The sequence below is a fragment of the Mesoplodon bidens genome, assembly GCF_964165515.1.
Source record: "Mesoplodon bidens genome assembly, chromosome: 12".
NCBI lineage: Eukaryota > Metazoa > Chordata > Mammalia > Artiodactyla > Ziphiidae > Mesoplodon > Mesoplodon bidens.
This window is the reverse complement of record NC_138168.1, coordinates 12500009-12526957: the sequence shown is the minus strand read 5'-3', so window position 1 is coordinate 12526957 and position 26949 is coordinate 12500009. Positions and strand designations below refer to the sequence as shown.

General features: G+C 41.7%; 1 protein-coding gene across 1 annotated transcript in view; it reads left to right on the top strand.

Annotated features, from left to right (window-relative positions):
* Positions 1-2648: 2648 nt before the first annotated feature.
* LOC308626456 (regulating synaptic membrane exocytosis protein 1-like) overlaps positions 2649-26949 on the top strand; it is a gene marked incomplete at both ends in the record, with an annotated part of 216998 nt that continues 192697 nt past the window's right edge. Inside the window, 2 exons of the mRNA XM_081251496.1 lie at positions 2649-2986; positions 6572-7434. Coding sequence (XP_081107622.1) covers positions 2649-2986; positions 6572-7434 — 1201 coding nt within the window. The remainder of the gene's footprint in view (positions 2987-6571; positions 7435-26949) is intronic.

Sequence of the window (26949 nt, the reverse complement as noted above, 5' to 3'; positions counted from 1 at the left end):
TGTCTGCAATGTTTATACAAAATGTGTTGAAAGGTATGACTAATATTCTATTGTAATCTCATATTTTTTTACATCTCATATAAGCAGTTTCTTTTTCATTTGTAAACTTTGTGGCAAGACTAATTTATATAACTAATAACGGATATTGGGAGAGAGTATTTCAATAAAAATATTTTAACTTTTTACAGTTAATTTTGCTTTCAAATTGGCAGATAGGTTGACCACACTTATAGTTAATTTTTAAATACAAATCTAAAAATATTATCGTGCACAAGAAAATAATACATAGGAAAATTTGGAATTAAACAATAGTTTTCCTAAGTGTTAAAACTCTACAAAAATTAATGAAATATCACAGATTTAAAAGAATGAATAATATTAAATGTATTAATTAAAACAGCTGCTTCTACTTAACTACTAATTGTAACCTTTTGAATAAATTAAAAATGAAATTAAGTGAATTGTAAAATTTAACTAAAATTTAATTAATTTAATTTAATTACAATGTAATTCTAATTTTAACTTATTAAAATAAATAATAACTATATTTTGTTTGCTTTATCAATCCTGTAGCACATATTCAAAACTTGTAACATATTCAAAACATGGAACCTGCACAAATCTGGCAATTACTTTCTATTGATCCATTTTTATAGCACTTAAAAATGTGAAACAATCAAGCTAAGATTGTGATAACAACTTTCTAGAAAATATGCAGATGTGCATATTTTCTGCTTTTTTCTGCCTCTTTATTCAGCTTAATTCCATTTTGAAACTTTTGTAATAACTGTAAATTTTGTTGTGTTCTCTATGGTTTTGAAGGAAATTCATATTTATCCTAAATACACTTTAATATTTCTGTAGAAAAGGACCTAATTTGATAAAGAGTAGTATTTTGCTTATTATTAGTGTAATAAATAAAAATTTAATGGCTACTTAGTTTCTGTAAAATAGTCAAAGCTTCATACCAATCTCCTTGAACTCCATGAATTCAGACCTCCTCATCACTGCCTTGTCAACCAAAGAGGCAGCCAAAGAGGGAGCACATCACCTGTCCCCATCCAGGGTCTGGGCGGAGGAGACTCAGTGTCACTGTTGATGGAAGTTCTGGTCCTAGGGTATCGCCATCTTTGATACGTCCACTTTGAATCAACCAGGACTTCTGAGGGACCTTATTAATGATATCTAAGAGATGGTGGTATTAATACATTGTGCACAGTATAGCCATATTTGGCAAGCATGTTAACTTGAAGTTCCATCCCATAGATCCTGTATTCTGATACAGGTGTATACAATGCATTGTTCATCTTGTTAAATGGAAGTCTGTGATCTAATACATTGTGCAGATGCTATAATTAACTGCTTTTGTGGACTGAGTTGTCTTCATTTCATAACCCGAGGAAGTGTAGAGGAATGAGTTAAGATAATCAATCTTAAACATTTTATAGCAAATATCTCTGCTGGTCTTAGTTTTCAAAATTCATTTGAGTTTTCTTGCTTGGAAGGGAGCAATTCTTAACAGTTCATCTGCAATATTTTCCTTTTTAAAAATATATTTTCTGTCTTTTTCTTATTCTCACTTTAGCTTTTATTTTGTCTTGTAAACAGTAACAAGTGATAGTTTTCTTTGTATCCGTCTGAATGTTTTCAGTAGTACATTTTCTTCTTTTTACCAACTAAACAATGCTTCTTCTTTTCCTCTTTTATATTGTTTCTCACTTAACGTTTCTAGGATTTATTCATCCTTACATGATATGTTTGCACAATTGTTGACTGAGTCAGTATTCGTGAAAATGAGGACCTAGAGTTTGGTAATCAGCCTTTTCCGGAGGTGCTGTTTCTGAAATGCAAAGGAAAAACTGAAGTGCGACCCGAGAAAAGTCACTGAGGCGGGCGTTGCTGTTATTATTGTGTTATTCATTATTTCTGTTACCATCATTGTCCCTATTATTACATTTGTTGTGTCACCACGAGGAGAGAAGCTATACAGATTTATTTTAAGTGGTGATAACATCTTATAATTTATCAGCAGATGTGTTTCCAAATGATGGCTCCAAAATAGCACTTCTATCTGAGGTTAGTTGATTGCTGGTAAACTAGAGAGAATTCATACAGCCTGACCTTTTCTTTTGTGCCTACCTTTCATTGTTTGTTCCACGTGAATATCTTGTCATATTGATTTTAATAATGGATGTTTTTTGAGAAGATAGATCCTTCTAAATACTATGACACACTGAGGTTTATGTACATAAATATTAATTCAATGGTACCCTACAACGTTTTTCTAATCAATCAACTACCCTGCTTAGACCATTTTTACTAAGCTATTTTAAATGAAACGTCAAAGTCAGTCATTCAAAATGTGATGGGCACATGGTAATATGCAACTCAGAATCACAGTGTTATAAATGCCAAGCAAAACTCTATCCTGGTTACCAGAAGTCTATGATTTCTGATGCGTCTCGGTCCAGGCATTCATATACTTGACAGTGACTTGTGCAAAGATCATTTTCATGAGAAATGTACAAGGATAAATATAAAGATGACAACCATTCTTGCTTCCTTAAGGGATATTTTAGTGTGATGAAAATAAATAATTTCCAAATAGCACAAAAAATTTATATCGTTCTCTCTTCTTCAAATAGGTGATGTGGGTATGCAATTTGTGTCGAAAACAACAAGAAATCTTAACCAAATCTGGGGCGTGGTTCTTCGGAAGCGGCCCTCAGCAGCCAAGTCAGGATGGAACCCTCAGCGATACAGCTACAGGCGCTGGTTCTGAGGCCCCGAGAGAAAAGAAATCCCGGCTGCAGGAGCGATCTAGGTCTCAGACCCCCCTGAGCACAGCCACTGCCTCTTCCCAGGACCAGGTTCCCCACAACGTGCCGCCCGACAGGAGCAAGGGGGCTGAGCCCTCGCAGCAAGCCGGGAGGCCTGAGCAGAAGCAGGCTTCTTTCAGGTCTAGAAGTGAGCCTCCCAGAGACAGGTAAGAGGTCATCAACCCTTAAACAAAAGGCAAAGTCTTAGATGGAGAGCAAAGCCATCTTCAAGAATTTAACTGCTAGGATATGTGGAAGGGGTACTTCTCAGGCCCATGAGGAAGGCAACACTGGGCCTGGGCTGTCTCTGTCTAGAATGTATCCTTCCTTAGGAGACCTTTGCTGAGAAGCTTATCTTTCATGCACGGATGTAAACAAGTCATCTGACTCAGTCACCCACCTGCACTACTAACTTCCAACTCTGAACTGAAAACAGCTCTTGGACCATTTATTCGCTGTTTGAGTGAGTCCTGTAGTTGAAAGTGTGCTCTGAGAGAAGAGGATGGGGAACTGACCCACTGGAGGGTGCGTGGGTGCATCAGCAAAGCCTTCCTAGAGGACACTTCTTTTACGCTGAGCTTTGAAGGTGACTAGGGATGAGCCAGGTGAAAGGTGGGATGGGCGCTCCAGGTGAGGGCACTGGCATCTGGCCGGAAGGAACAAGGCCGGTGGGACAACCCAAAAGATGCTCTGGGCTCGAGGGTGAGTAGCAGAGAAGGGGGGCGAGTGGAGAAGAGGTGACTGGTAAGGTCTGAGTGCCCAGGTCACACTGGGCCTTTTAGCCAGATTAAATTTCATAGACTTTATCTTAGAAATAATGGAAAGCCTCGGAGGATTGTAAACCTGGGCTAACAGGATCAGATTATTTATTTCAATTTGTCGATTGAGTCATTCATTCAAAACAGTGGATTTATGACCAGACAGGATGCCGTGCACTAGGCGACCGTGCTGACAAGGAGGACGTGGCCCTTTTCTTCCCGAGGCTGTGAGTTTGGGGGACCTGATGGTTATCACTAGGTGTGGCTGCTTTTTGTCTGTGTGACCCTTATTTATTCCACTGGGTGTGAGGGTAGGATCCGAGGAAGGCTTCTGCTATCTTTTTCAAACAAAACCCACACCGTAAGATCAAAGACTTCAAAGCTGAACAGGTCTGGATTCCAGGCCTGGCTCTGCCATGAGGGGTCACAGGCACCTTGCAGGGGTTGAATGAGCACATGTGCTCAGCAGCTGGCCCTTGGGTGGCCTCCAGTGAATGCAGCCAGTAGCCGCCGTGTGTTTACTATCAGTGAACACCGCCAGGAACCAGAGGGCATAAAGATGCTTCGTACAGGGTCCCTTTTCTCACAGATCCTGGGGAAGAGACCACACCATCTCCGAGAGAAGACAGAGCGCCAGGCAGTGAACTGGCCCAGAAAGGTGATGTGATCAGAGCTGGAAAATACAAACACGAGTCCTTTGGGAGCCACAGGAAAGAGGAGTGTCTTCTGAATTCAGGTTTATAGGACACCCAGGAATGTGTGGTGGGCAGACGGAACAGGAAAGGCCATGACAGGAAGGATACAAGAGCCACTTCAGCGATGGCAGGACTGGTGACAAACTGTTATGAGTTAAGGGGAGATGAAGATATCGGAGGGGCAGTTCAGGATTGCTCAGAAAGAATGATCTCTTTTAAAGAACAGGAAGAATTTGGGGCTGTAAAATTTCTAAAGAGAAAAATATGAGTCCTGTTTCAGATAGAGGGTGAAAAACTACAAAGAACTTAAGAGTAAGGGCCAGGAAGAGGCTTTCTGCTGAAATTTGAAAAAGACTGGTAAGGGCAAATAGCCTTTCTGATTATATAAATACTTAAGAAAACAATGAGGACGTGGGGCTGGAGGAAAAGGCAAGGAGAGCCGGGTACCAGTCAGGGTTGGCCTGCTTCACAGAGAGAAGGAAGACAGAAGGAATGGCCGTCTGCTTAAACTACTGAAGAACCCTTGATCCTATTTTGTACACTCATCAGGAGCGAGTGGGAATGGAACAATTAAGGTAGAGGTGAGAAAAGGCCTATTCAGTGAAGCAAAGAATCTGAGAGACTTGGAGAAGTGCCATTTGCATAATACTCTATCCTTTCATAAAGCATTTTCACAGATGGTGTCTCCTTTAATCCTCACACAAACTCTGCAAGGTAAGTGTCATTTATCAGCATTTCAGAAAAAAAAAAAAAGTAAACTGACTCAATAGAAACTTCCAACAAGCACAGCTCTGCCTTAATGAGCTACTAAAAGTTTGCAGTGCATTCATCACTCTTATGAAAACTCTATCTGGTAATGATGGATTGTATTCATAGTAGACCCCTTACACTGGAGAACAGCAATGCTACCTTTGCAATTCCTCCCTCCCTGAAAACCCCTTCCACTTCAAAGGGCCGAGTGATCTAAATGCCTCAGGCAGCATCGGCCATGCTTCTATTTTGCTTTTTTTGTGCCGCTGGAAACCCTTTGCCCTTTCTTTCCATCATCACCAGACCCTCCTCAAACTGACCCCACAGCTTAGCAACTACTACTTTGGAAAACCCCAATAGAAACTGCCCTACTTTTTCCCATCTTGTATATTATTCTCAAATTTTGTTCATGAATTCTGCTTTTGGACTTCCAGTCAAACGATGTTCTCTCTGGAAAGCCCTCTCTATGGACCTCGGGATTCCAAAAACAGCATTGGTTGCCCCCATTTTAGTTGCATAGTACAGCATACAGTGCCTGAACGCTTAGCTGAGGTATCCCCTCTTTGTAACTTCTGGGGTCGATGCTGGAACTTTCCCAAATCAGATGGACTCCAGTGTACAGAAGGGCTGGAATGGGGTATCTTAAACAGTAGAGCTTAAAGATTCAGACTGCCAAACCCTCTTCCCTCACTTTATCTTTGCCAGTGCCTCCCAGAGGATGGAGAGAAAAGTAGGACACAAAACGGGTTTCTTTTTTCATATTCTTTTCCATTAGAGTTTATTACAGGTTATTGAATACAGTTCCCTGTGCTATACATTTTGGACTGTTTTCTGAAATGAGGGAGAAGGCCAGGGATGGGGGGAGGGAGGAAAAAGGAAAAATTATTTCAAAAATTTCAAGATTTCTATTATATTTGCCTGGGCAAGGTAAAATGAAGGCTAAGGTTCAGCCATTTATTTTTCCTAACCGTGTCCCTAAAAAGTGGTGGGGTGCACATAATCTCATAAAAAGTACTTTCGTTCTACTATTGAAGAAGTGCTATTGGAGTCGATTCTTGAAATGGACACACTTGGATTCACGTTTCTTTAAAAGTTTCAGTTATAATAAGAGATTGTTAATACATGTTGCCCAAATATATATCAGGTATATATTTCGTTTTGAACTGATATGTATTACCGTTTGCTCCTCGATTATTACCTATATTATTTTTATCGAGAACATCTTAAAGTCTTTGATTCACAAGCAGAGGTTCATAAAACTTGTTCACTTACTGAATTAATTTATTGATTTTTAAAATGATCTAGTTAATTTATAGAGAATTTAAAATCTGAAAGCCAGTTGTGAAGGCCCGGAATATGTTGTGAGGCAAAGGAGCCTTATTTAGAAAGCTACTCAGATATACAGGTTTGATGTAGTTATTTTATCACCTCGCTTTTTAATTAGACATCGAAGTATAAATAATTATTTCCAAGGATGCTTCTGGAGTCTGGTCTTCGCCTTGAGCTTTACACACTGCTCTCCTTCTGGACGTTCCTTTGTGCATCACAGGAAGAAGACCCCAGGGCTCGCCGAGCAGAATGGCAAAGGCGCCACGAAGGGCGAGCGGAAACGCGCGCCCAGGTCCTCTGGGCAGCCCGCGGAGGGGCCCACGGAAGAACGGGAGCGCAAGGAAAGGCGGGAAAGCCGAAGGCTCGAGAAAGGCCGGTCCCAGGACTACCCCGACGTGCCAGAGAAACGCGAGAACGGCCCGGCGGTGGAGGCCGAGAAGCAGAGGAAGGAGGAGGAGTACCAGACCCGGTACCGCAGTGACCCGAACCTGGCGCGGTACCCGGTCAAACCGCCGCCCGAGGAGCAGCAGATGCGCATGCACGCGCGGGTGTCCCGCGCCAGGCACGAGCGGCGCCACAGCGACGTGGCCCTGCCGCACACCGAGGCGGCAGCTGGGCCCGAGGGCAGGCCCGGCCCGCGCGCGCCCAACGCCGCCCGGTGCTCGCCGCCCGCCTCGCCGCGCGCCTACTCGGCCGAGAGGACCGCGGAGGCCCGGGCGCCGGGCGCCCAGCCGCTCGCCGAGCCCAGCCAGCCGGCGCCCCGGCCCGGCCCGGGCCCCGCCGACGCCCCGGAGCCCAGGGCCCCGGAGCCGCTCCGGAAGCAGAGCCGCCTGGAACCCGGCGCGGCCGTCCTCGTGCGCAAGGCCAAGCGGGAGAAGGTGGAGACCATGCTGCGCAACGACTCGCTCAGCTCCGACCAGTCCGAGTCCGTGCGGCCGTCTCCGCCCAAGCCGCATCGCGCCAAGAGGGGCGGCAAGCGGCGCCAGATGTCGGTGAGCAGCTCGGAGGAGGAGGGCGTGTCCACGCCGGAGTACACGAGCTGCGAGGACGTGGAGCTAGAGAGCGAGAGCGTCAGCGAGAAGGGTGAGCGGCGCCGCGCGGGCTCGGGCGCGTGCGGGGCTGGAAGCGCGGGTGTGGGGATCCGAGGTCAGCGCGCGGAGCTGGGGCGCGTGTGCCGGGATCCAGGCGCGCGTGCGGGCCTGGGGGAGTGTGTGCCGCGATCCTAGGCGCGAGCGGGGTGCTCGGGAGCGCGTGTGCCGGGATCCGAGGCGTGCCTGCGGGGCTGGGGACGTGTGTGCCGGGATCCGAGGCGCGCGTGCGGGGCTGGGGACGTGTGTGCCGGGATCCGAGGCGCGCGTGCGGGGCTGGGGGCGTGTGTGCCAGGATCCGAAGCGCGAGTGGGGGGCTCGGGGGCGCGTGTACCGGGATCCGAGGCGCGAGCGCGGGGGTCAGGGGCGCGTGTGCCGGGATCTGAGTTGCGCGTACGGGGCTCGGGGGCTCGTGTGCCGGGATCCGAGGCGCGCGTGTGGGGCTGGGGGCGTGTGTGCCGGGATCCGAAGCGCGAGCGGGGGCTCGGGGGAGCGTGTGCCGGGATCCGAGGCGCGCGTGCGGGGCTGGGGGCGCGTGTGCCGGGATCCGAAGCGCGAGCGGGGGGCTCGGGGGCGCGTGTGCCGGGATCCGAGGCGTGCTTGCGGGGCTGGAGGCGTGTGTGCTGGGATCCGAAGCGCAAGCGGGGGGCTCGGGGGCGCGTGTGCCGGGATCCGAGGCGCGCGTGCGGGGCTGGGGCCTTGTGTGCCGGGATCCGAAGCGCGAGCGGGGGGCTCCGGGGCGCGTGTGCCGGGATGGCAGGTGCGCGCGTGCAGGATTTAGAAGTGCGGCTGGTCATGTCCAACAGGGTGACTGTGACTGTAGCTAACACTGCTCTACGGTATATTACAAACTGCTGAGAAAGTAAATCCTGAAAGTTTTCGTCACAAGAAAAATAATTTTGTAAGTGGATGAGGGCATGGATGTTAAACTTACTGTGGTAGTCAATTTGGCCTTCTATGTATGTCAAGTCGTTAGGGGTACACCTTAAACTTCCACAGACCTATGTGTCAATTATGTCTCAATAAAAGTGGGGGAGAAAAGTGGGACCTGGAATGCTCCGGCCCGCCTCGCAGCGTATGGAAGATCGTCCTTTATGTGTATATGTGTATATATATATATATATATATATATATATATATATATATATATATATATATATATTATATATTATATATATTATATATATATATTATATATAATATATATATATTTTTTTTCGGAAGTGGGATTTACAAAACGTAACCACAGGTGCCAAATTGGGGTTACAAGAGTTCTTCATGATTTTGGTTGCTGTCATTCCGGGAAATTCAGTACAGTCTTGTGCTTTTAATAAAGTTATTATTCGGGGGTGGGTTTATTTGGCTGACAAAAGGGCGTGTACCTTCTTTTACACCTCAGTGGGGTAATGCTCCAGTCACAGCGGTAGCGTTTTTCAAGTTTCAAATGAATCTTTCTTACAATTTGTAAACAAGTTACAAAGTTTCTATTATGCAGATGTTATATATCGTGTTTTGGTAGTAACTTTGGAGTACAGATTTCATTTGACCTATGACAGTCCAAAAGATTTTGGAACATTTTGTGATGGGCTGACTTTTTTTTTCTGTCTAAACCTGCACTGTACAATACCATAGCTATATGTAGATATTTAAATTAATTAAAATTAAACAAAATTAAAAATTCAATTCCCCACTCCCACTAGTGCTCAAGAGCGATCATTCCAGAAAATGCCTTTAAGTGGCACTGGTCTAGAAAATACTTCAATTTACTGTTAAAATCACATGTTTGTTTTGAAGATTCTCCTCATTTAGCTGCTGTTCACTTAGATTTAAACTGGCCACAGCAGTAAATTCAGTGATTGTGGTTTTCGTCTTTGTTGTAGTGCTGGGGTTCTTGGTGTTTTTCTTAACGAATTCATATATTGAGGTGACTGACTATTTTTACAGTTTTGGGCTTGCTTTAGAATCGGTAAATTACACAGTTAATATTATGTTTTATAAAGAGAATCACTTCCTCATCTTCTCTGCCTGCAAACCTCGTGCACGTGGATCCACCCTCTCTCCCACTGTTCTCTTCTCTTTTTCTGTCTCTTTCTTTCTATATATATATGTGTGTGTGTGTGTGTATATATATATATATATATATATATATATATATGTACACACATATATATCCCCCAACAATCTTATACTATATTTGGGAACAATTAAGAAAGCTCACTCTGTCGCTATTAGTACTGCAACTCAAGTGGAAATAGCTGTCTTTTGAATGCATGTGTGTCTGGGATGAGTTTGGTTTTTTTCAGCTCGCCTTCTCATCACTGATGTTTATAAATTGCATATGGTCTATAGGTTTTTTAAAAGTCAGATGGTGAGTAGCTTCTTGCTGTCTTTCATGCCTTAGTATTGTTTTGTGAACACGTATTTTTTCCGCTTAAGTCGTAAGGTAAGTGTGAAGTAAAAATGTAAGTGGATATGCTTAATGGGTGTGCAGATAACCCCCGATGGGGTTGGTATAGGTATAGTTATATATGTGTATTTTCCCGCTCCTTAAAGGAAGGGTCTACACCAGCTCCTCTTGAATATGTGTACTAAATCACAAGACACATGGAATTAGAATTGAGATTCAAAATTATTCACGGTAACAACAGATTATGAAAGAAACATGACTAGTGGTGTGGGTGAGTGGAGAGATGGGGCCGGGGTGATGTGAAGAGCATACTGCCTCTAGCCGCTGTCTCCCTTTCTTGGGAATTCTCATTCCGGGCACTTGGGTGACCACTTGGGGTTTATACACCTCTGAAGCAGGGGTTCGGTCTTCCCCTCCGGAAACATAGGAGACATCATCTGATACAGACTGCCCTGTTTTCTCTTCATTTATAAATAATCTCATTCTGAATGTCTATGAATGTAGCAGAGACGTTTTCCTATTTCAGCCTTCGTTAGAAATTCTACCATATGTAATATTTACTAATGACTTTATTGCCAAGCCCCACCATTGACAACTAAGGGCTCCTTTGGGGACCAGCCATGATCACTGCCAGCACCCTGTGACCCTGCACAAGTTTTTTAACCTCCTTAAGTCTCCATTTTCTTATTGGCACAGTGGAGATAAGAGTTGCTACTTTGTCAGGTTACTGAGTGGTTTGAATGAGCTCATGCATCTATAACAGGATGCTAAGTTAGCATTCTTCCTGTCCTGCTGTGCCTGTGGCATGTCTGCCATAGATCTAATACTGCAGTGAAGCTGAGATCACCACCCACATGTAAATATACAAGGAAGAGGTTAAAGAACCCATTTTAGGGCTTCCTTGGTGGCGCAGTGGTTGGGAGTCTGCCTGCCGATGCAGGGGACATGGGTTCGTGCCCCAGTCCGGGAAGATCCCACATGCCGTGGAGTGGCTGGGCCCGTGAGCCATGGCGGCTGAGCCTGCACGTCCGGATCCTGTACTTCGCAACGGGAGAGGCCACAACAGTGAGAGGCCCGCGTACTGCAAAAAAAAAAAAAAAAAAAAAGAACCCGTTTTATATCTTACAGGCTCTGGTGAATTTCCCTGATCACTCTTCCCAGGAGAGAACGGATGCTGTGCTGTGACCTTCAGGGTCAGGGAAGGTTATCCCCATGGAGTAAATATCAAGAGCAGTGGGAGAGAAAAGCTGCATTTCACCTATATTCCATGCATTTGCTTGTTCGCTTTATCAGTTACACGTATAAAGTAACTATTTAACACGTGCCTGGCTCTCTTAATCTGTTTGGGCTGCTATAACAAAAGCTCACAGACTAGGTAGCTTATACGCAACAGAACTTTAATTTCTCACAGTCCCAGAGGCTGGGAAGTCTAAAGTCCAGGCTCCAGCATGGTCTTGTTCTAGTGAAGGCCCTATTCCTGACTCATGTGAAGTCAGCACCTTCTTGCTGTGCCCTCACATGGGGGAAGGGGCTGGGGAGCTCTGGGGGGTCTCTTTTATAAGAGCACTAATCCCATTCATGAGGGCTTCACCCTTGTGACCTAAGCACCACTCAAAGGCCCCACCTCTTAATGCGATCATTTTGGGGGGGGGCTTAAGATTTAAACACATGAATTTTGAGGGGACGCAAACATTTAGACCATAGCACTGGCACAACATTTAGACCATAGCACTGGCACAAGGCATTTAGTTAATATGTGTGTACTTTTCTCACCATTTATATTTTTATCCTTATCATTATGCTGAGGAGTTGGTTTGTATGTTTATTAGCAAATGTGGATTTAACACTTTCAGTAGATATACTGATGTTAAAAATAAATATGCTTCATGCCCTTATGGAGCTTACATTCTGTTGAGAGAAATAAACAATAAAGAATAATTACAGGGCTTCCCTGGTGGTGCAGTGGTTAAGAATCCGCCTGCCAATGCAGGGGACACGGTTCAAGCCCGGGTCGGGGAAGATCCCACATGCTGCAGAGCAACTAAGCCCGTGCACCACAACTACTGAACCTGCACTCTAGATCCCGTGAGCCACAACTACTGAGCCCGCGTGCTACAACTACTGAAGCCCACACACCTAGAGCCTGTGCTCCACAACAAGAGAAGCCACTGCAACGAGAAGCCCACGCACAGCAAGGAAGAGTAGGCCCCGCTCGCTGCAACTTGAGAAAACCCATGCACAGCAGCAAAGACCCAACACAGCCAAAAATAAATGAATAAATAAATTTTTAAAAAAGAGAATAATTACACAATGAAGTACAATTTAATAAATGCCTCAAAGGAACATTCCTTACAGATATATTGATACACTTCTGCTTTGTGTCCAGACATTCAATTAAAAAGAAAAAAAAAAGGTTCCCTGGGCAAATGGCATCTGAAAGACAACACAGCATTGCTAGTCAATATGATGCTTCGTGTGTAGTGTAATTACACACACACACACACACACACACGGATTAACAGTGAGCTCTATCTAGTGGGCTTGTCTAAAAATTGAGCTCAGCTACCACATGTTTCAAAGTGAATGCTGTTTGTTCAATGTTCATACTGCTCTTTCTTTGCCAACTGGGAAAAATTGGGCATCTCTCATTTCTTAGATTGTAAGAATCACCTAATATAAATCTCTCTGTGCAGAAGACTAACAGTGAACTAAATCTTACTTGTAATAAGAAAGCAATTGGATTTACATGAAATGTGTAATAAGATCCATTGGGACAAAGTCTAGTGAAGATCTGTGCCCCTAAGGAAATGAGTCAAGAGGCTTAAGGAGAAAGAAAGAGATGCAGGCAGTGCCGATGTGGATGAGAGAAGGAAACAGCACCAGTGCTGAAAAGAAACAGAGCATTGCTGCCTGGATCAGGGGATTAATCCACTTATACTTACAAGGAACTTGAAGTATAAGTCCTTGGAAGAAGAGCCTGGCATTAGATAACAGGATTTCCTTCCTTTTTAATCCTCTCCTTCTTTCTGACTTGGAGTGAATGGGGAAAATACAACCCAAATTAATGTTGCCTTTGAACTTTTAAAGCACTCTGTGAATGGCTCCTGAGGTCAACCTGTGTAACAAGGGCTAAATGGTTTGTTTGTAACTGTTACTGCTAAGCATCATTTAGCAGTCCTTGTAGGAGCATTTGGTACCTGGATGACTGGTAAGAAATGATACCTGCAAGGCTAGCAAACAATGAGTTCTTGAAAAGTGAGACTGACAACACTTAATCACAGGGTTGAATTTTCCGACAAAGACAGTTTCAGGGCACCAGGGCGTAGGTTGTGGGCAGTGTGAACTATTCACTGTTAAGTTTGGGTACCTGACAAGTTAAACATTGTGGAATCAGGAACAAGAGCTGAGAACCCTCGCAACAATCAGGTACTAAATTATTTAAATGTAACTAATTCATGCAACACTTTATATTATTCTTTAGTCATTAAACTAAAACTACTGGGAGTTTCCTCTTTGGGCTCCAGCAGTATAATGCCTACTGCTCACATAGTACTTTTATTTTTCTTATAAAGTTATTTATTTTATTTATTTATTTTGGGCTGCATTGGGTCTTCGTTGCTGCGCGTGGGCTTTCTCTAGTTGGGGGGAGTAGGGGCTACTCTTCCTTTCAGTGCATGGGCTTCTCATTGCGGTGGCTTCTCTTGTTGCAGAACACGGGCTCTAGGCACATGGGCTTCAGTAGTTGTGGCACGTGGGCTCAGTAGTTGTGGCTCGTGGGCTCTGGAGTGCAGGCTCAGTAGTTGTGGCACACGGACTTAGTTGCTCCGCAGCACGTGGGATCTTCCTGGACCAGGGCTCGAACCGTGTCCCCTGCATTGGCAGGCGGGTTCTTAACCACTGCACCACCAGGGAAGCCGTCACATAGTACTTTTAATTCTACCCAGGAGTTGTTGATTTACTTCTGTTTCTTGAGAGCAGAAAATGCATTTTATATTCTTTTAATGCTCCTAGTGCTTTTTCTTGTAACTTCAAGGGGCTTTGCAATTAAAGAAGGTGGCCATCATTCATGTAGTCATGTTTTAATTTCTATGTGACATTACATAAATATTCCATGATTTATATGATGTTAAACAAGTTATGTATAAAGATTTGTGACGTTCCAGGCACAGGCTGCTAGAGGTATAGTGATTAAATAAATAAATACAGACATAAACGTAGATACATATAGAGACAGCCGTGGTTCCTGCCCCTGTGACATTTTTATGGGCTATCCAGAGGACTCTTATTGGGGACTTTACAGACAGGAAACCCCAAGATAAAATCAGGTTCTGTGGTAAGAATTTGGCTACAGGCACTAAAACAATTGTAACCTTTAAACAATTACAACCTAAAAGGGCTTCCTCTTTAAATGGCTGCTGAAACGTTAGCATTTATTTTTCTGACCCCATGAGACCCCATAACCGTGAGGAGGGAAGGAAGTGAAATGTGAGTAGCTGATGGAAAGAGGAAGTAGCCTGCTTTAGGACAGAGGAGCTTGCCAAGGAGGCGAGAGAGCTGGGGTGGAGGGCAACGTCCCCACCCGAACACAGGGATGTTCTGTGCAAACTATTGTTGACACTAAAAATAAAATAATAAATAACTAACTTAAATAATTAAATTAAATAATGTTATGACCAAACCTCAAAGCGAAAGCTCTGGGTACCTAGACTCATTGCACTGAAGTGCTTGGGCAGAGATATTTGGACAAAATGCAAGACCATGTATCTGGACTAAAGATAACACACTTGCCTGCAGGTATGGATTAATCTTAAGCAGGAAGTAAAGTATCGTGATCTGAGACCTTCAGATAAAAGCTGATATAAAATCTGTAAACTCCTTTGGGTCCAGAAAGAGGCAACCATGAAGATAACCCATAGGGAAGCCCATACAACCCTGGGGATGCCCAAAGGATGAATCCAGACATCAGCTATGAAACATAAGAGGAAATTTAACAACAGTAAACATGCCAATGAAACAGGGAAAAATCTATAAACTTTTGGAGGTTAAAAAATAAACTAGGTTGTATACAAAGCAATGAGCATTAACCTGTCTTTACACTTCTCATCAGTAATGGATTCTAGACTACAATTGACCAATGCCTTCAAAGTTTGGAGCAAAACCATTCTGAGACTGCTGCTCTATTCACATCTAAACCATCAGTCAACTCTCAGTTCTCAGAAAACCTACTTTGCAATCTGCTTATGAGAAAATGATTTAAAGATGTATGCACTCAAGAAAACTGAGAAGAATAATCATGAATGTGGGACAAATGAGAAAGAAGAAAGAGTGGAGCTGACCCAGGAATCCAATGCAAAGAAACCCCCGAATGACACTGTGTGCAGAAAGCAATCTGTCGAAATTAAAACTGGAGATCATTTCCAGGAAGCTCCAAAGAGAATATTGAGAAGAATATCCTGGATTCCAAGAAATATCCAAGGACTAATGACTTACATGATGTTATTGACCCGGTAAAGAGAGGCTGTTTCTTTTTCAGCAATAAAGAGGAACAGTCAAAAGCTGAGGGAGAAAAACTGTTAAGGAAAATCATGGTCCAAACATGAAGCAAACAAGAATGTGACATTATTTTATTAGTTGATACAGTCCATTTGACTATTAACCTAGGTAATGTTTCCTCTGAGTGAACAGGAAGCCTGACAGTTCATCTGTAGAAATGTCAATTATTGGTTTTTACTTGGTCCTAGAGCATTTACATGTAATAATATTATAAATGCCACTTACTGGTTTTCAATTTTTAGAATAAACCCCCTTCCACATTGAATATATGTGTCTGTGTATATATATAGTTTATATATATATTTTTTGTTTGTTTGTTTTTACACAATTGAAGGTAAATATTTTGTCCATGTTAAAATAAAGGTAAAACTGACAGATATGAGAGATGAGAGAATCTGGAGAACAGAGAGTTAGAGATAAGTGTATGAATATTCTCATCTAAAATGTTCAAGATCCTGTTCAAATTTTAGGCCAAGAAATAGAGGATTAAGCCCACTTAAAAATAGAAATATATAAGGAGAAATAAAAGTATAGGCTTTTGAAAGCAAAACGATATCAACAGTGAGCTAAAGTCTCTTCTTTCATTGGTTTTTACCGTAGATAACATCATAAAATTGGAAATCAATGGATAACATCCCAAATAAAGCGGTCAATGGATAGAGGAAAATTATTTAAAAATTAGAGAGCTTTTCATTAGAACAACTAAGAAAGTAAACACTTTAAAATAAGCTTGGGAAGTGGAATTGACAGTGTGGGCAGAATGACCATGAGGGGAAATGAGTTATTGTAGCTACATCGCGAGCCCTTATTTATTCTAATTTTCATCAGGTGCATGTGTGAAGTTGATATCCATTAACATAGGAAAACAGAATATTGCTGTCTAACATTCCCTTTATTAAGTTGTGAGTAACTCGTTTTGGTGTCTTCTGGGACCTCACATAATTTTACCCACCAGAACCTCAGAACAGCGGTGGATCTACATGGAACTCTGACAGCCTTGCCGTCTCTTTGACCTTTTATACATTAATCTTTCACTGATTCCTACTGTTGCTGTGGGAAAGAGAAATTTAATTCTCCCTTTCAACTACTGAAAGAGCCAGGATTTAGAGTGTTAGATGCTTCGTTTTAGATGCCTTCCAGGGAGTCTGAGAACTAATTTCTTCTTACAGTGGGTATGAAATGGACGTTAGCTGTTTTAATCATCTGTGTAATTTACATATTAGAAAGATACTGAGGGGACACAAATAACTGTGTTGGGGGCTCTGAGCTGGCATGCTAATTCCTAATGTTCTAAGAATATGAGATAAGAAAATTTGGGGAAACATCATGGTGAAGAGCTGGGTTTTTCAGAGTTACAATTTCTGCCTAATATATAAATGGCTGGAAAGTGTCCTTGACTCTAAAACAGGAGCTCTGACTAAAAAGAAGTTCTATAAAAAGAAAAGAAATTAAGTCTGTAAATCTAACCTGATTATATCCAATAATATTTCTCCCAGATTAATCCATGGCTAGAAATATTAGTCATTTAGTTACATCTGAAAGAGATTTCTATTCTGGAATCAGGAGACACTCAGTTAAATCTGGGTTACATCTCATTTTCAAAACTAATCATACAAATTTGACATGTATGCTTGCAATTTTAAAAGTGGAGTGTTTGAATGGATGTACAATTGAAGGACAGTTTAAGGGGAAACATTTGTGCTTCAAAGTGCGTTTAGAAAAAGATTTGATATTGAAGATTTCAGTGCCACCTATTTTCTCTCATAAGTTTGTGCTTCAACAGCCTCTTAAAATGCAGAATCATACTTCCGTGTTTGTGACCCACTTTTTCCAGTGAATGAAAATGTTGTCCTTACTTTGGGTTCAATTTCACAGAATAACCGAATGTTAGGCCTGAGAGAGACTTCGGACACAAACAAAGAATCTCCCCTTTCACACGCTGATGAACAGAGAAGGGAAGATGGGGGGTGTTAAGTCACTGGATTCCCTGCCCCTGCCGCCATTTTCCATTTGCAGCTGGGAGAGCTTGGAATGCATCCTGGCCCCATACCATCCCACCAGACCTCTGAGAACGAACACTTAGTCAGTCCTGATGCTGTTCTGTCCTCAGTTGAGGCCCAGCCCTAGCAATCTGGTTTCTAGTGTATTCCAGAGACCAGGCCCCCGGTTTGTGACTAGTTTTGGTTACTAGATCCACGTCCCTGGACGCTTGTGGCTGAGTCCAATTCTGTTGACCAAGTCCCTCTGGAACTAACACTTGGCCCTCACCAATCCCATCCAGGAATTAGGAGCTGGATCCCTGGATGCTGACTCCCTGATCCTGACTGCCGGATGGGAAATCCACGTGTTACCTTGTGTGTCATTCTTCTTCCTATGTTACGGGGCATCTGACTCTTAACTGCTGTTCTGCATTGAATAGTTACTGCCTATGGCCCTCTTCTTTGAGTGTCTTGTTCTACCTCCTAAGCTGAACTTCTGCATTTGGATCTTTTTAAAAACATCTGTTCCATACCAAGGGACATATCTAATTTTAATTCTGATAAACTCTTCTGCGGCTGATGTGTACATAGTAAGATTGTATCAGTTTCCTAGGGCTGCTGTAACAAGGTGCCACAGACTGGGTGGTCTAAACAACAGAAATTTGCTTTCTCCCAGTTCTGGAGGCTGGGACTGCAGCATCTAAGTGTCGGTACGGTTGGTTCCTTCTGAGTGCCATGGAAGGACCTGTCTAGGCCTCTCTCCTTGGCTTGTGCTTGGCTGTCTTCTTCCTGAGTCTTCACATTGTCTTTTCTCTGTGTGTTTCCATGTTTCCTCTTCTTACGAGGACAGCAGGCATGTTGGATTAGGGGCCATCCTAATGAAATCCTTTTAAACTGATTATCTCTTTAAAGATCCTATCTCCAAGTATGGTTGTACTCTGAGGTACTGGGGGTGAGGACTTCAACATATGAATTCTCGCAGAACACAATTCCATTCATATTTTTTTTACATCTTTATTGGAGTATAATTGCTTTACAATGGTGTGTCAGTTTCTGCTTTATAACAAAGTGAATCAGTTATACATATACATATGTTCCCATATCTCTTCCCTCTTGCGTCTCCCTCCCTCCCACCCTCCCTATCCCACCCCTCCAGGCGGTCACAAAGCACCGAGCTGATCTCCCTGTGCTATGTGGCTGCTTCCCACTAGCTATCTATTTTACGTTTGGTAGTGTATATATGTCCATGCCACTCTCTCACCTCGTCCTAGCTTACCCTTCCCCCTCCCCTCCATTCATATTAATAGTATTTGCAGGAGGAAAGAGACCAAGGCCTCCGCATGTTTGTGTTCATACTAATGAACATGGTAAATACTCCTGTTTGGAGTTTGTCTCCATTGGTTTTCATCTGTGAAAAGTATAAGATCCTCAAGAATCTTACTGGGTAGTTACGTTATGAAGAGGAATGCTGTCCAAGATCAGGAAGACACAGATAGTTTGAGGCACTGCCAGAGACTAGACCCCTTGGGCATGTTTCTTAACCTTGGTAAGCCTCAAGTTCATCCTGTTAGGAACTTGGAGTAAATAACTGTACACATTCTCTGGAGTCCTCATAAAGATTAAATGAGGTGATGGGTACGACTCTGTGTCCCTGATACACAGCAAGTGCTCAATAAGTGTTTCTATTTCTGTGACACCAAATAGGATATATAGATAATACATGTTACAGGAACTAGGGGGAAAGCTGGGATGCTGAGCCTCCGTGTTAGAGCTGGGGAAGAATTTGGCAGGAAGAATAGATGTGGCATTTGAGTCAGAGAAATAGGCCTGAGCAATGAGAGATGGGTAATTTGATAGGGATTGCATTGAATCTGTAGCTTGCTTTGGGTAGTATAGTCATTTTCACAATATTGATTCTTCCAATCCAAGAACATGGTATATCTCTCCATCAGTTGGTATCATCTTTAATTTCTTTCATCAGTGTCATATAGTTTTCTGCATACAGGTCTTTTGTCTCCCTAAGTAGGTTTATTCCTAGGTATTTAATTCTTTTTGTTGCAATGGTAAATGGGAATGTTTCCATAATTTCTCTTTCAGATTTTTCATCATTGATGTATAGGAATGCAAAAGATTTCTGTGCATTAATTTTGTTTCCTGCAACTTTACCAATTTCATTGATTAGCTCTAGTAGTTTTCTGGTGGCATCTTTAGGATTATCTATGTATAGTATCATGTCATCTGGAAACAGTGACAGTTTTACTTCTTCTTTTCCAATTTGTATTCCTTTTATTTCTTTTTCTTCTCTGATTGCCGTGGCTAGGACTTCCACAACTATGTTGAATAATAGTGGTGAGAGTGGACATCCTTGCCTTTTTCCTGATCTTAGAGGAAATGCTTTCAGTTTTTCACCATTGAGAATAATGTTTGCTGTGGGTTTGTCATATATGGCCTTTATTATGTTGACGTGGCTTCCCTCTATGCCCACTTTCTGGAGAGTTTTTATCATAAATGGGTGTTGAATTTGTGAAAAGCTTTTTCTGCATCTATTGAGATGATCATATGGTTTTTATTCTTCAATTTGTTAATATAGTGTATCACATTGATTGATTTGCGTATATTGAAGAATCGTTGCATCCCTGGGATAAATTCCACTTGATCATGGTGTATGATCCTTTTAATGTGTTGTTGGATTCTGTTTGCTAGTATTTTGTTGACGATTTTTGCATCTATATTCATCAGTGATATTGGTCTATAGTTTTCTTTTTTTGTAGTATCTTTGTCTGGTTTTGGTATCAGGGTGATGGTGGCCTCATACAATGAGTTTGGGAGTGTTCTCTGGTCTTGGACTTTTGTTTGTTGGAAGATCTTTAATCACAGTTTCAATTTCATTACTTGTGATTGGTCTGTTCATATTTTCTATTTCTTCCTGGTTCAGTCTTGGGAGGTTATACCTTTCTAAGAATTTGTCCATTTCTTCCAGGTTGTCCATTTTATTGGCATAGAGTTGCTTGTAGTAGTCTCTTAGGATGCTTTGTATTTCTGCAGTGTCTGTTGTAACTCTTCCTTTTTCATTTCTAATTTTATTGATTTGAGTCCTCTCCCTCTTTTTCTTGATGAGTCTGGCTAATGGCTTATCAATTTTATCTTCTCAAAGAACCAGCTTTTAGTTTTATTAATGTTTGCTATTGTTTTCTTTGTTTCTATTTCATTTATTTCTGCTTTGATCTTTATTATTTCTTTTCTTCTGCTAACTTTGGGTTTTGTTTGTTCTTCTTTCTCTAGTTCCTTTAGATGTAAGGTTAGATTGTTTATTTGAGATGTTTCTTGTTTCTTGAGGTAGGCTTGTATAGCTATAAACTACCCTCTTAGAACTGCTTTTGCTGCATCCTGTAGGTTTTGGATCATCGTGTTTTCATTGTCATTTGTCTCTAGGTATTTTTTGATTTCCTCTTTGATTTCTTCAGTGATCACTTGGTTATTTAGTAATGTATTGTTTAGCCTCCATGTGTTTGTGTTTTTTACATTTTTTCCCCTGTAATTGATTTCTAATCTCATAGTGCTGTGGTCAGAAAAGATGCTTGATATGATTCCAGTTTTCTTGAATTTACTGAGGCTTGATTTGTGACCCAAGATGTGATCTATCCTGGAGAATGTTCTGTGAGCCCTTGAGAAGAAAGTGTAATCTGCTGTTTTTGGATGGAATGTCCTATAAATATCAATGAAATCTATCTGGTCTATTGTGTCATTTAAAGCTTGTGTTTCCTTATTAATTTTCTGTTTGGATGATGTGTCCATTGCTGTAAGTGAGGTGTTAAAGTCCCCCACTATTATTGTATCACTGTCAATTTCCTCTTTTATAGCTGTTAGCAGTTGCCTTATGTATTGAGGTGCTCTTATATTGGGTGCATATATATTTATAATTGTTATATCTTCTTCTTGGATTGATCCCTTGATCATTATGTAGTGTCCTTCCTTGTCTCTTGTAACATTCTTTATTTTATCATCTATTTTATCTGATATGAGTATCACTACTCCAGCTTTCTTTTGATTTCCATTTGCATGGAATATCTTTTTCCACCCCCTCACTTCCAGTCTGTATGTGTCCCTAGGTCTGAAGTGGGTTTCTTATAGACAGCATATATATGGGTCTTGTTCTTGTATCCATTCAGCGAGCCTGTGTCTTTTGGTTGGAGCGTTTAATCCATTCACGTTTAAGGTAATTATTGATATGTATGTTCCTATTACCGTTTTCTTAAATGTTTTTGGTTTGTTTTTGTATGTCCTTTTCTCCTCTTGTGTTTCCCACTTAGAGAAGTTCCTTTAGCATTTGTTGTAGAGCTGGTTTGGTGGTGCTGAATTCTCTTAGCTTTTGCTTGTCTGTAAAGCTTTTGATTTCTCCATCGAATCTGAATGAGATCCTTGCTGGGTAGAGTAATCTTGGTTGTAGGTTTTTCCCTTTTATCATTTTAATTGTATCATGCCACTCCCTTCTGGCTTGTAGAGTTTCTGCTGAGAAATCAGCTGTTAACCTTATGGGAATTCCTTTGTATGTTATTTGTCATTTTTCCCTTGCTGCTTTCAATAATTTTTCTTTGTCTTTAATTTTTGCCAATTTGATTACTATGTGTCTTGGCATGTTTCTCCTTGGGTTTATCCTGTATGGGACTCTCTGTGCTTCTTGGACTTGGGTGGCTATTTCCTTTCCCATGTTAGGGAAGTTTTCAACTATAATCTCTTCAAATGTTTTCTCGGGTCCTTTCTCTCTCTCTTCTCCTTCTTGGACCCCCTATAATGTGACTGTTGTTGTGTTTAATGTCCTCCCAGAGGTCTCTTAAGCTGTCTTCATTTCTTTTCATTCTTTTTCCTTTATTCTCTTCCATAGCAGTGAATTCCACCATTCTGTCTTCCAGGTCACTTATCCGTTCTTCTGCCTCAGTTATTCTGCTATTGATTCCTTCTAGTGTATTTTTCATTTCAATTATTGTATTGTTCATCTCTGTTTGTCCTTTCATTCTTCTAGGCCTTTGTTAAACATTTCTTGCATCTTCTCGATCTTTGCCTCCATTCTTTTTCCGATGTCCTGGATCACCTTCACTATCATCATTCTGAATTCTTTTTCTGGAAGGTTGCCTATCTCCACTTCATTTAGTTGTTTTTCTGGGGTTTTATCTTGTTCCTTCATCTGGTACATAGCCTTCTGCCTTTTCATCTTGTCTATCTTTCTATGAATGTGGTTTTTGTTCCCCAGGCTGCAGCATCATAGTTCTTCTTGCTTCTGCTGTCTGCCCTCTGGTGGACGAGACTATCTTGAATTAGTTGTTTTCTTAGTGGAGAAATAACTCATGTCCATGACTGCAGGAATCTATGTATTTAGGCCGTAGGTTAATAGAAAAAGCTATCATTATTCACCAGATAGCATTGCTTGAATTATAGTTCTATAAAGACAAATAAATATATCCCCTTAATGGATTTTGAACTTACCAATCAGATTTTAAACGGCCATCATAGCAAAGTGAAAACGCCAAGTAGCACACCATTTGAAACTATTTCCAGTTTATAGTTACAAGGTTGCCTAAGCTAAGGAAATTAAAAACAAATAGAGCCAATTTCCACTGCCAAAAACCTATAAATGGTGGATCTAGATAACATTTATTTAACAAGGCATCACTGAGTTTGCATAAAAGAGAAACATCCAAATGCCAGAAATGAAACTGGAAAACCATATACGCAAGGACAGGGGGTGATGCTTCAGCAAGGCTTCTGGTTGAATGAAACCTCATGGTGCCTGGGGCTTTGATCAGCCAAGGGCTGTGAGGGGCAGTGCTGCCCTGCACGAGGCAGGTAATTGGAACTGGAATCTCTGCACGAAACCGTGATCCTCCAAGAGCTTCCCCCACAAGGAAAAGAAAATTAATATGAAACTTCACACAGCTCGGGTAAATGAGGAACCTTGTTTTTGTCTGAACCCTGGGTGAAAAAACAGTAAATCTCTTGTAAGAAATTGAAATCACATTTTCTGTTCCTAAGGTAGATTTTGTAGACTGAATTTATATTGCCTACATTGTTATTTAATCTCAAGGCAAGAAATTAACATTACATTTGGTCCTTGGTCAGTGATATTTTCAAGCTCAAAAGACTTCCATTCCCTTTTAATCAATGGCTTAAGTTCCAAAGAACAGACAGGTGCTAAGAAATGGCCCCCAGAGAACCAATGTTTGGACTTTATCAATTGGATTTCTTTTTCTTTTGACATGTTTTCTGTGTTTTACAGAGCAGGGCAGTAATGGCTGAAGCATTTACACCAGACTTTAGGCTGAAATGGTCAACTTCTGATTATCCTTTAAAATATCTCAGCACCAAGAAAAGCACTGAATTTCACTTCATTTTATTTGATTAATGTATGTTATTGTAGTATAGTTGATTTACAATGCTGTGTTAATTTTTGCTGTACAACAAAGGGATTCAGTTATACACATATGTACATCCTTTTTCACATGCTTTTCCTTTATGGTTTATCGCAGGGTATTGAATAGAGTTCCCTGTGCTCTACAGCAGGACCTTGTTGTTGATCCATCCTATGTATGATACTTGGCATCTGCTCACCCCAGACTCCCATTCCGTCCCCCTCCCCCCTCCCCCTTGGCAACCACATGTCTGTGAGTCTGTTTCTGTTTCATAGGTAAGTTCATTTATGTCCTATTTTAGATTCCACATATAAGCGATATCCTATGGTATTTGTCTCTGTCTGACTTATTGCACTTAATATGATCATCTCTAGGGCTATCCATGTTGCAGCTAAGGGCATTAGCACTCAATTTCCACTTGTCCTGCTTTGCTAGGTCTCCTCTAGGAAATGTGTAGCATCAGTCAGAGGATATGGATTGAGGAAACATTCTGTGGTGGGTGAGTTGGGCTTCCAAAGTAATCACTGCCCATAGCAGTGATTCACCTTTTCTTTCTCTCTTGCCTCTCCCTTTCATAGCCCACTCATCTTTTCCCCTAATCTCCCTAAAGAGATCCTCCCTGAAATGTTCCCACCACACCTTGGCCCATACCCTACCACTACCTGACCTTTTGGCATATTTGCTATTCGGATCCCCTTTATTCTATGCCCAGATAAAGGTGTGGAGCATGGTCTGGGAGGCCTAGAACCACCAGCTTAGAAGACAGCACAGATCAAGGAAAGTGGTGTGACCAGCTCTCCCTGGGGGAGCCCTTTCACTCACACACTGTGAGACAGAACAGCAACTTTCCTAGGGGACCTGTATTCATTTATACAGCAAATGGTGTCATGAGAACAACTTGAACACAATGATTTTCATGTGTGTGTGTTTCAGAATTTCAGGGTGATTTGAAGTCCAGCAGAGACTTGACAGCATGACATTCTTTCTGTGTTTTTTTACCTTTTTCCACAACTTTCTCAGGCTGGACAGTTTATATACGGAGTTGCTTCCCGACTCCAACCTATCCCTGTGGGAAAACTATAAATCCCGATAGGTTGCAACCTTATGACTCAGGAAAGGGCACGTGTGAAAGAAGCTCTCAGTCCTGGAAAAGAAATGAGGTCGATATATTATTTCCCCAAATCCTAACCTTTTATTCACTCTCATGTCTTTAGAACTAACCTTGCCTGCTGTACTGCTACTGTTATCCCCACAAAGGCCCCTAGTTGTATTTCGAACGTTGCTTTATGGAGTTATTACACATACAATTAGGATCTCCCAGAAGATGTCAGGTGAACTTTGTGTTTTGTTTTGTTTGTTTTATTGTAACTTAGAATCCCCCACAAGTTTTGTTTCAGTGTGGTATGTAGATCTCAGTAAATGGAGGACCTTGATACAGTAGCATATCCATGTGGGTCAGGAAGGGAGGGTGTCTGGGCTGGGGCTTCATGACGGCAGAGTCACAGACATCCCAGCGACAGAGCAGGACATGGGACAGTGCCTGTCCCTACAGAATCTGCCCGAAAGGTCTATGTGGTCCTGAACATCAACTCGGAATCTACAAAATGGAATCCAATACTTACCTCCCTTGCTTTTTGCTTAGGGTGTCTTAACAAATCAAAATAAACAGTATTAATAACAGAGCATTTCTCCAACTAGTATTTCTGCAAAGCAGTGAGAGGTTTAGTAAGTGTGATGCCAAAAATAAGTGTTTGTGCTCAAATATCAGTAAGTTTGGCCAGTGCTAACTTTGGCTACAAATTTCCTTCATGTAGGACTTCTCACCACCTTTCATGGATGCGGTGCGTCCTGAATACATTTAATCAGGGTCACTTTCATTGTGCACCATCTGTTAACATTTCCATAAACTGTTGTTCTGAGGTCAAGGCATGGAGCAATGCCAGAGCCTCATGAAGGACCTCAGCCTGTAGCATCCTGTGCCTTTTAACTGGTGTAGCTTCATTGATCTCAATCACAAACCACCAAGAGCACAGTCTTATACTAATACTAGGGAACATTAGTTTCCAAATTTAAAGATGTGTGATCTAAAGCAAGATTAGCTTCAATTATTATTGTTATTCAGATTCTTCCTCTGCCACTGATGAGATGTGTCACTTATATGTAAGCCTCAGTTTCCTCCTTTGTAATATGGGAAGAATAATAGCGTTCAACCTTCAAGGCAGAGACCTGGCTTAGCTTTCTTCTCTTTACTTTAGTGCTTAGTATACTCATTGTTCAGAATTTTTGCTGGATGAAAGAAATTATGAATGCATGCATGCAAGGATCAGTGCAACTTGCAAGGAATAACAAGATAAAGTCCAGCATAGACTCTCCTTTTAAGACCTACAGGGAAATGAAAAACAATGAAGAGGTCCGTGTGGATTTAGTTTAGTCAATGGAAATATCTCAGAGCATGAACTTGTGTTTATGGCATAAACTTTCATGGAGAATGTATTCTGCTACTGGTAAAGATTAAGAACCTTGATTTTACTAAGAGGATATGGGTTTTACACATGTATAGACTGGCAGACAATATATTTATCCTCTTCTGCCCAAAGTTTGTCCTGCTGCTGATTCTTAAGTGCTGATGCATTAAAACAATACAGTGTGGCTCACAAAACAGGTAAAACCAGTAGAGAGAGTGGCAAGGTGTTATTTCCACCTGGACGGTCTTCTGTCTGTAGCCCCATAGAGAAGTAGATGCTTTACTTACATCCCATCAGGCGTTTGCAATGTAGTTTATTAGTTCATTATTTAAAATTACTCAGTATATTTGTCTACATGGAAGCATACCTTGCTTTTTCTATAAGATATAATTGTGAGCAGTCAAGGACATTACATAGACAAGTCTGTTGGGGAATAATATATACATTTACTGTGCAGTATTTCAGTGCTACTTTCCTTAATACACTAGTATTATATAGAACTTAGAAATTCAATACATATCGATTTTTACTTCAAAGTGTGCTAGTAAGAGATTTGGATTTTAAATCAGATTTTTTTTGAATTAATACTAGGACTGTGGAGGAAAAAAACCACCTGATTTCCAGAGTACTATATGGGATTAATATTTCAACATTAACAATATTGGCATTTGATTGTAATAATTTTTACCTCTATTTTCTGCC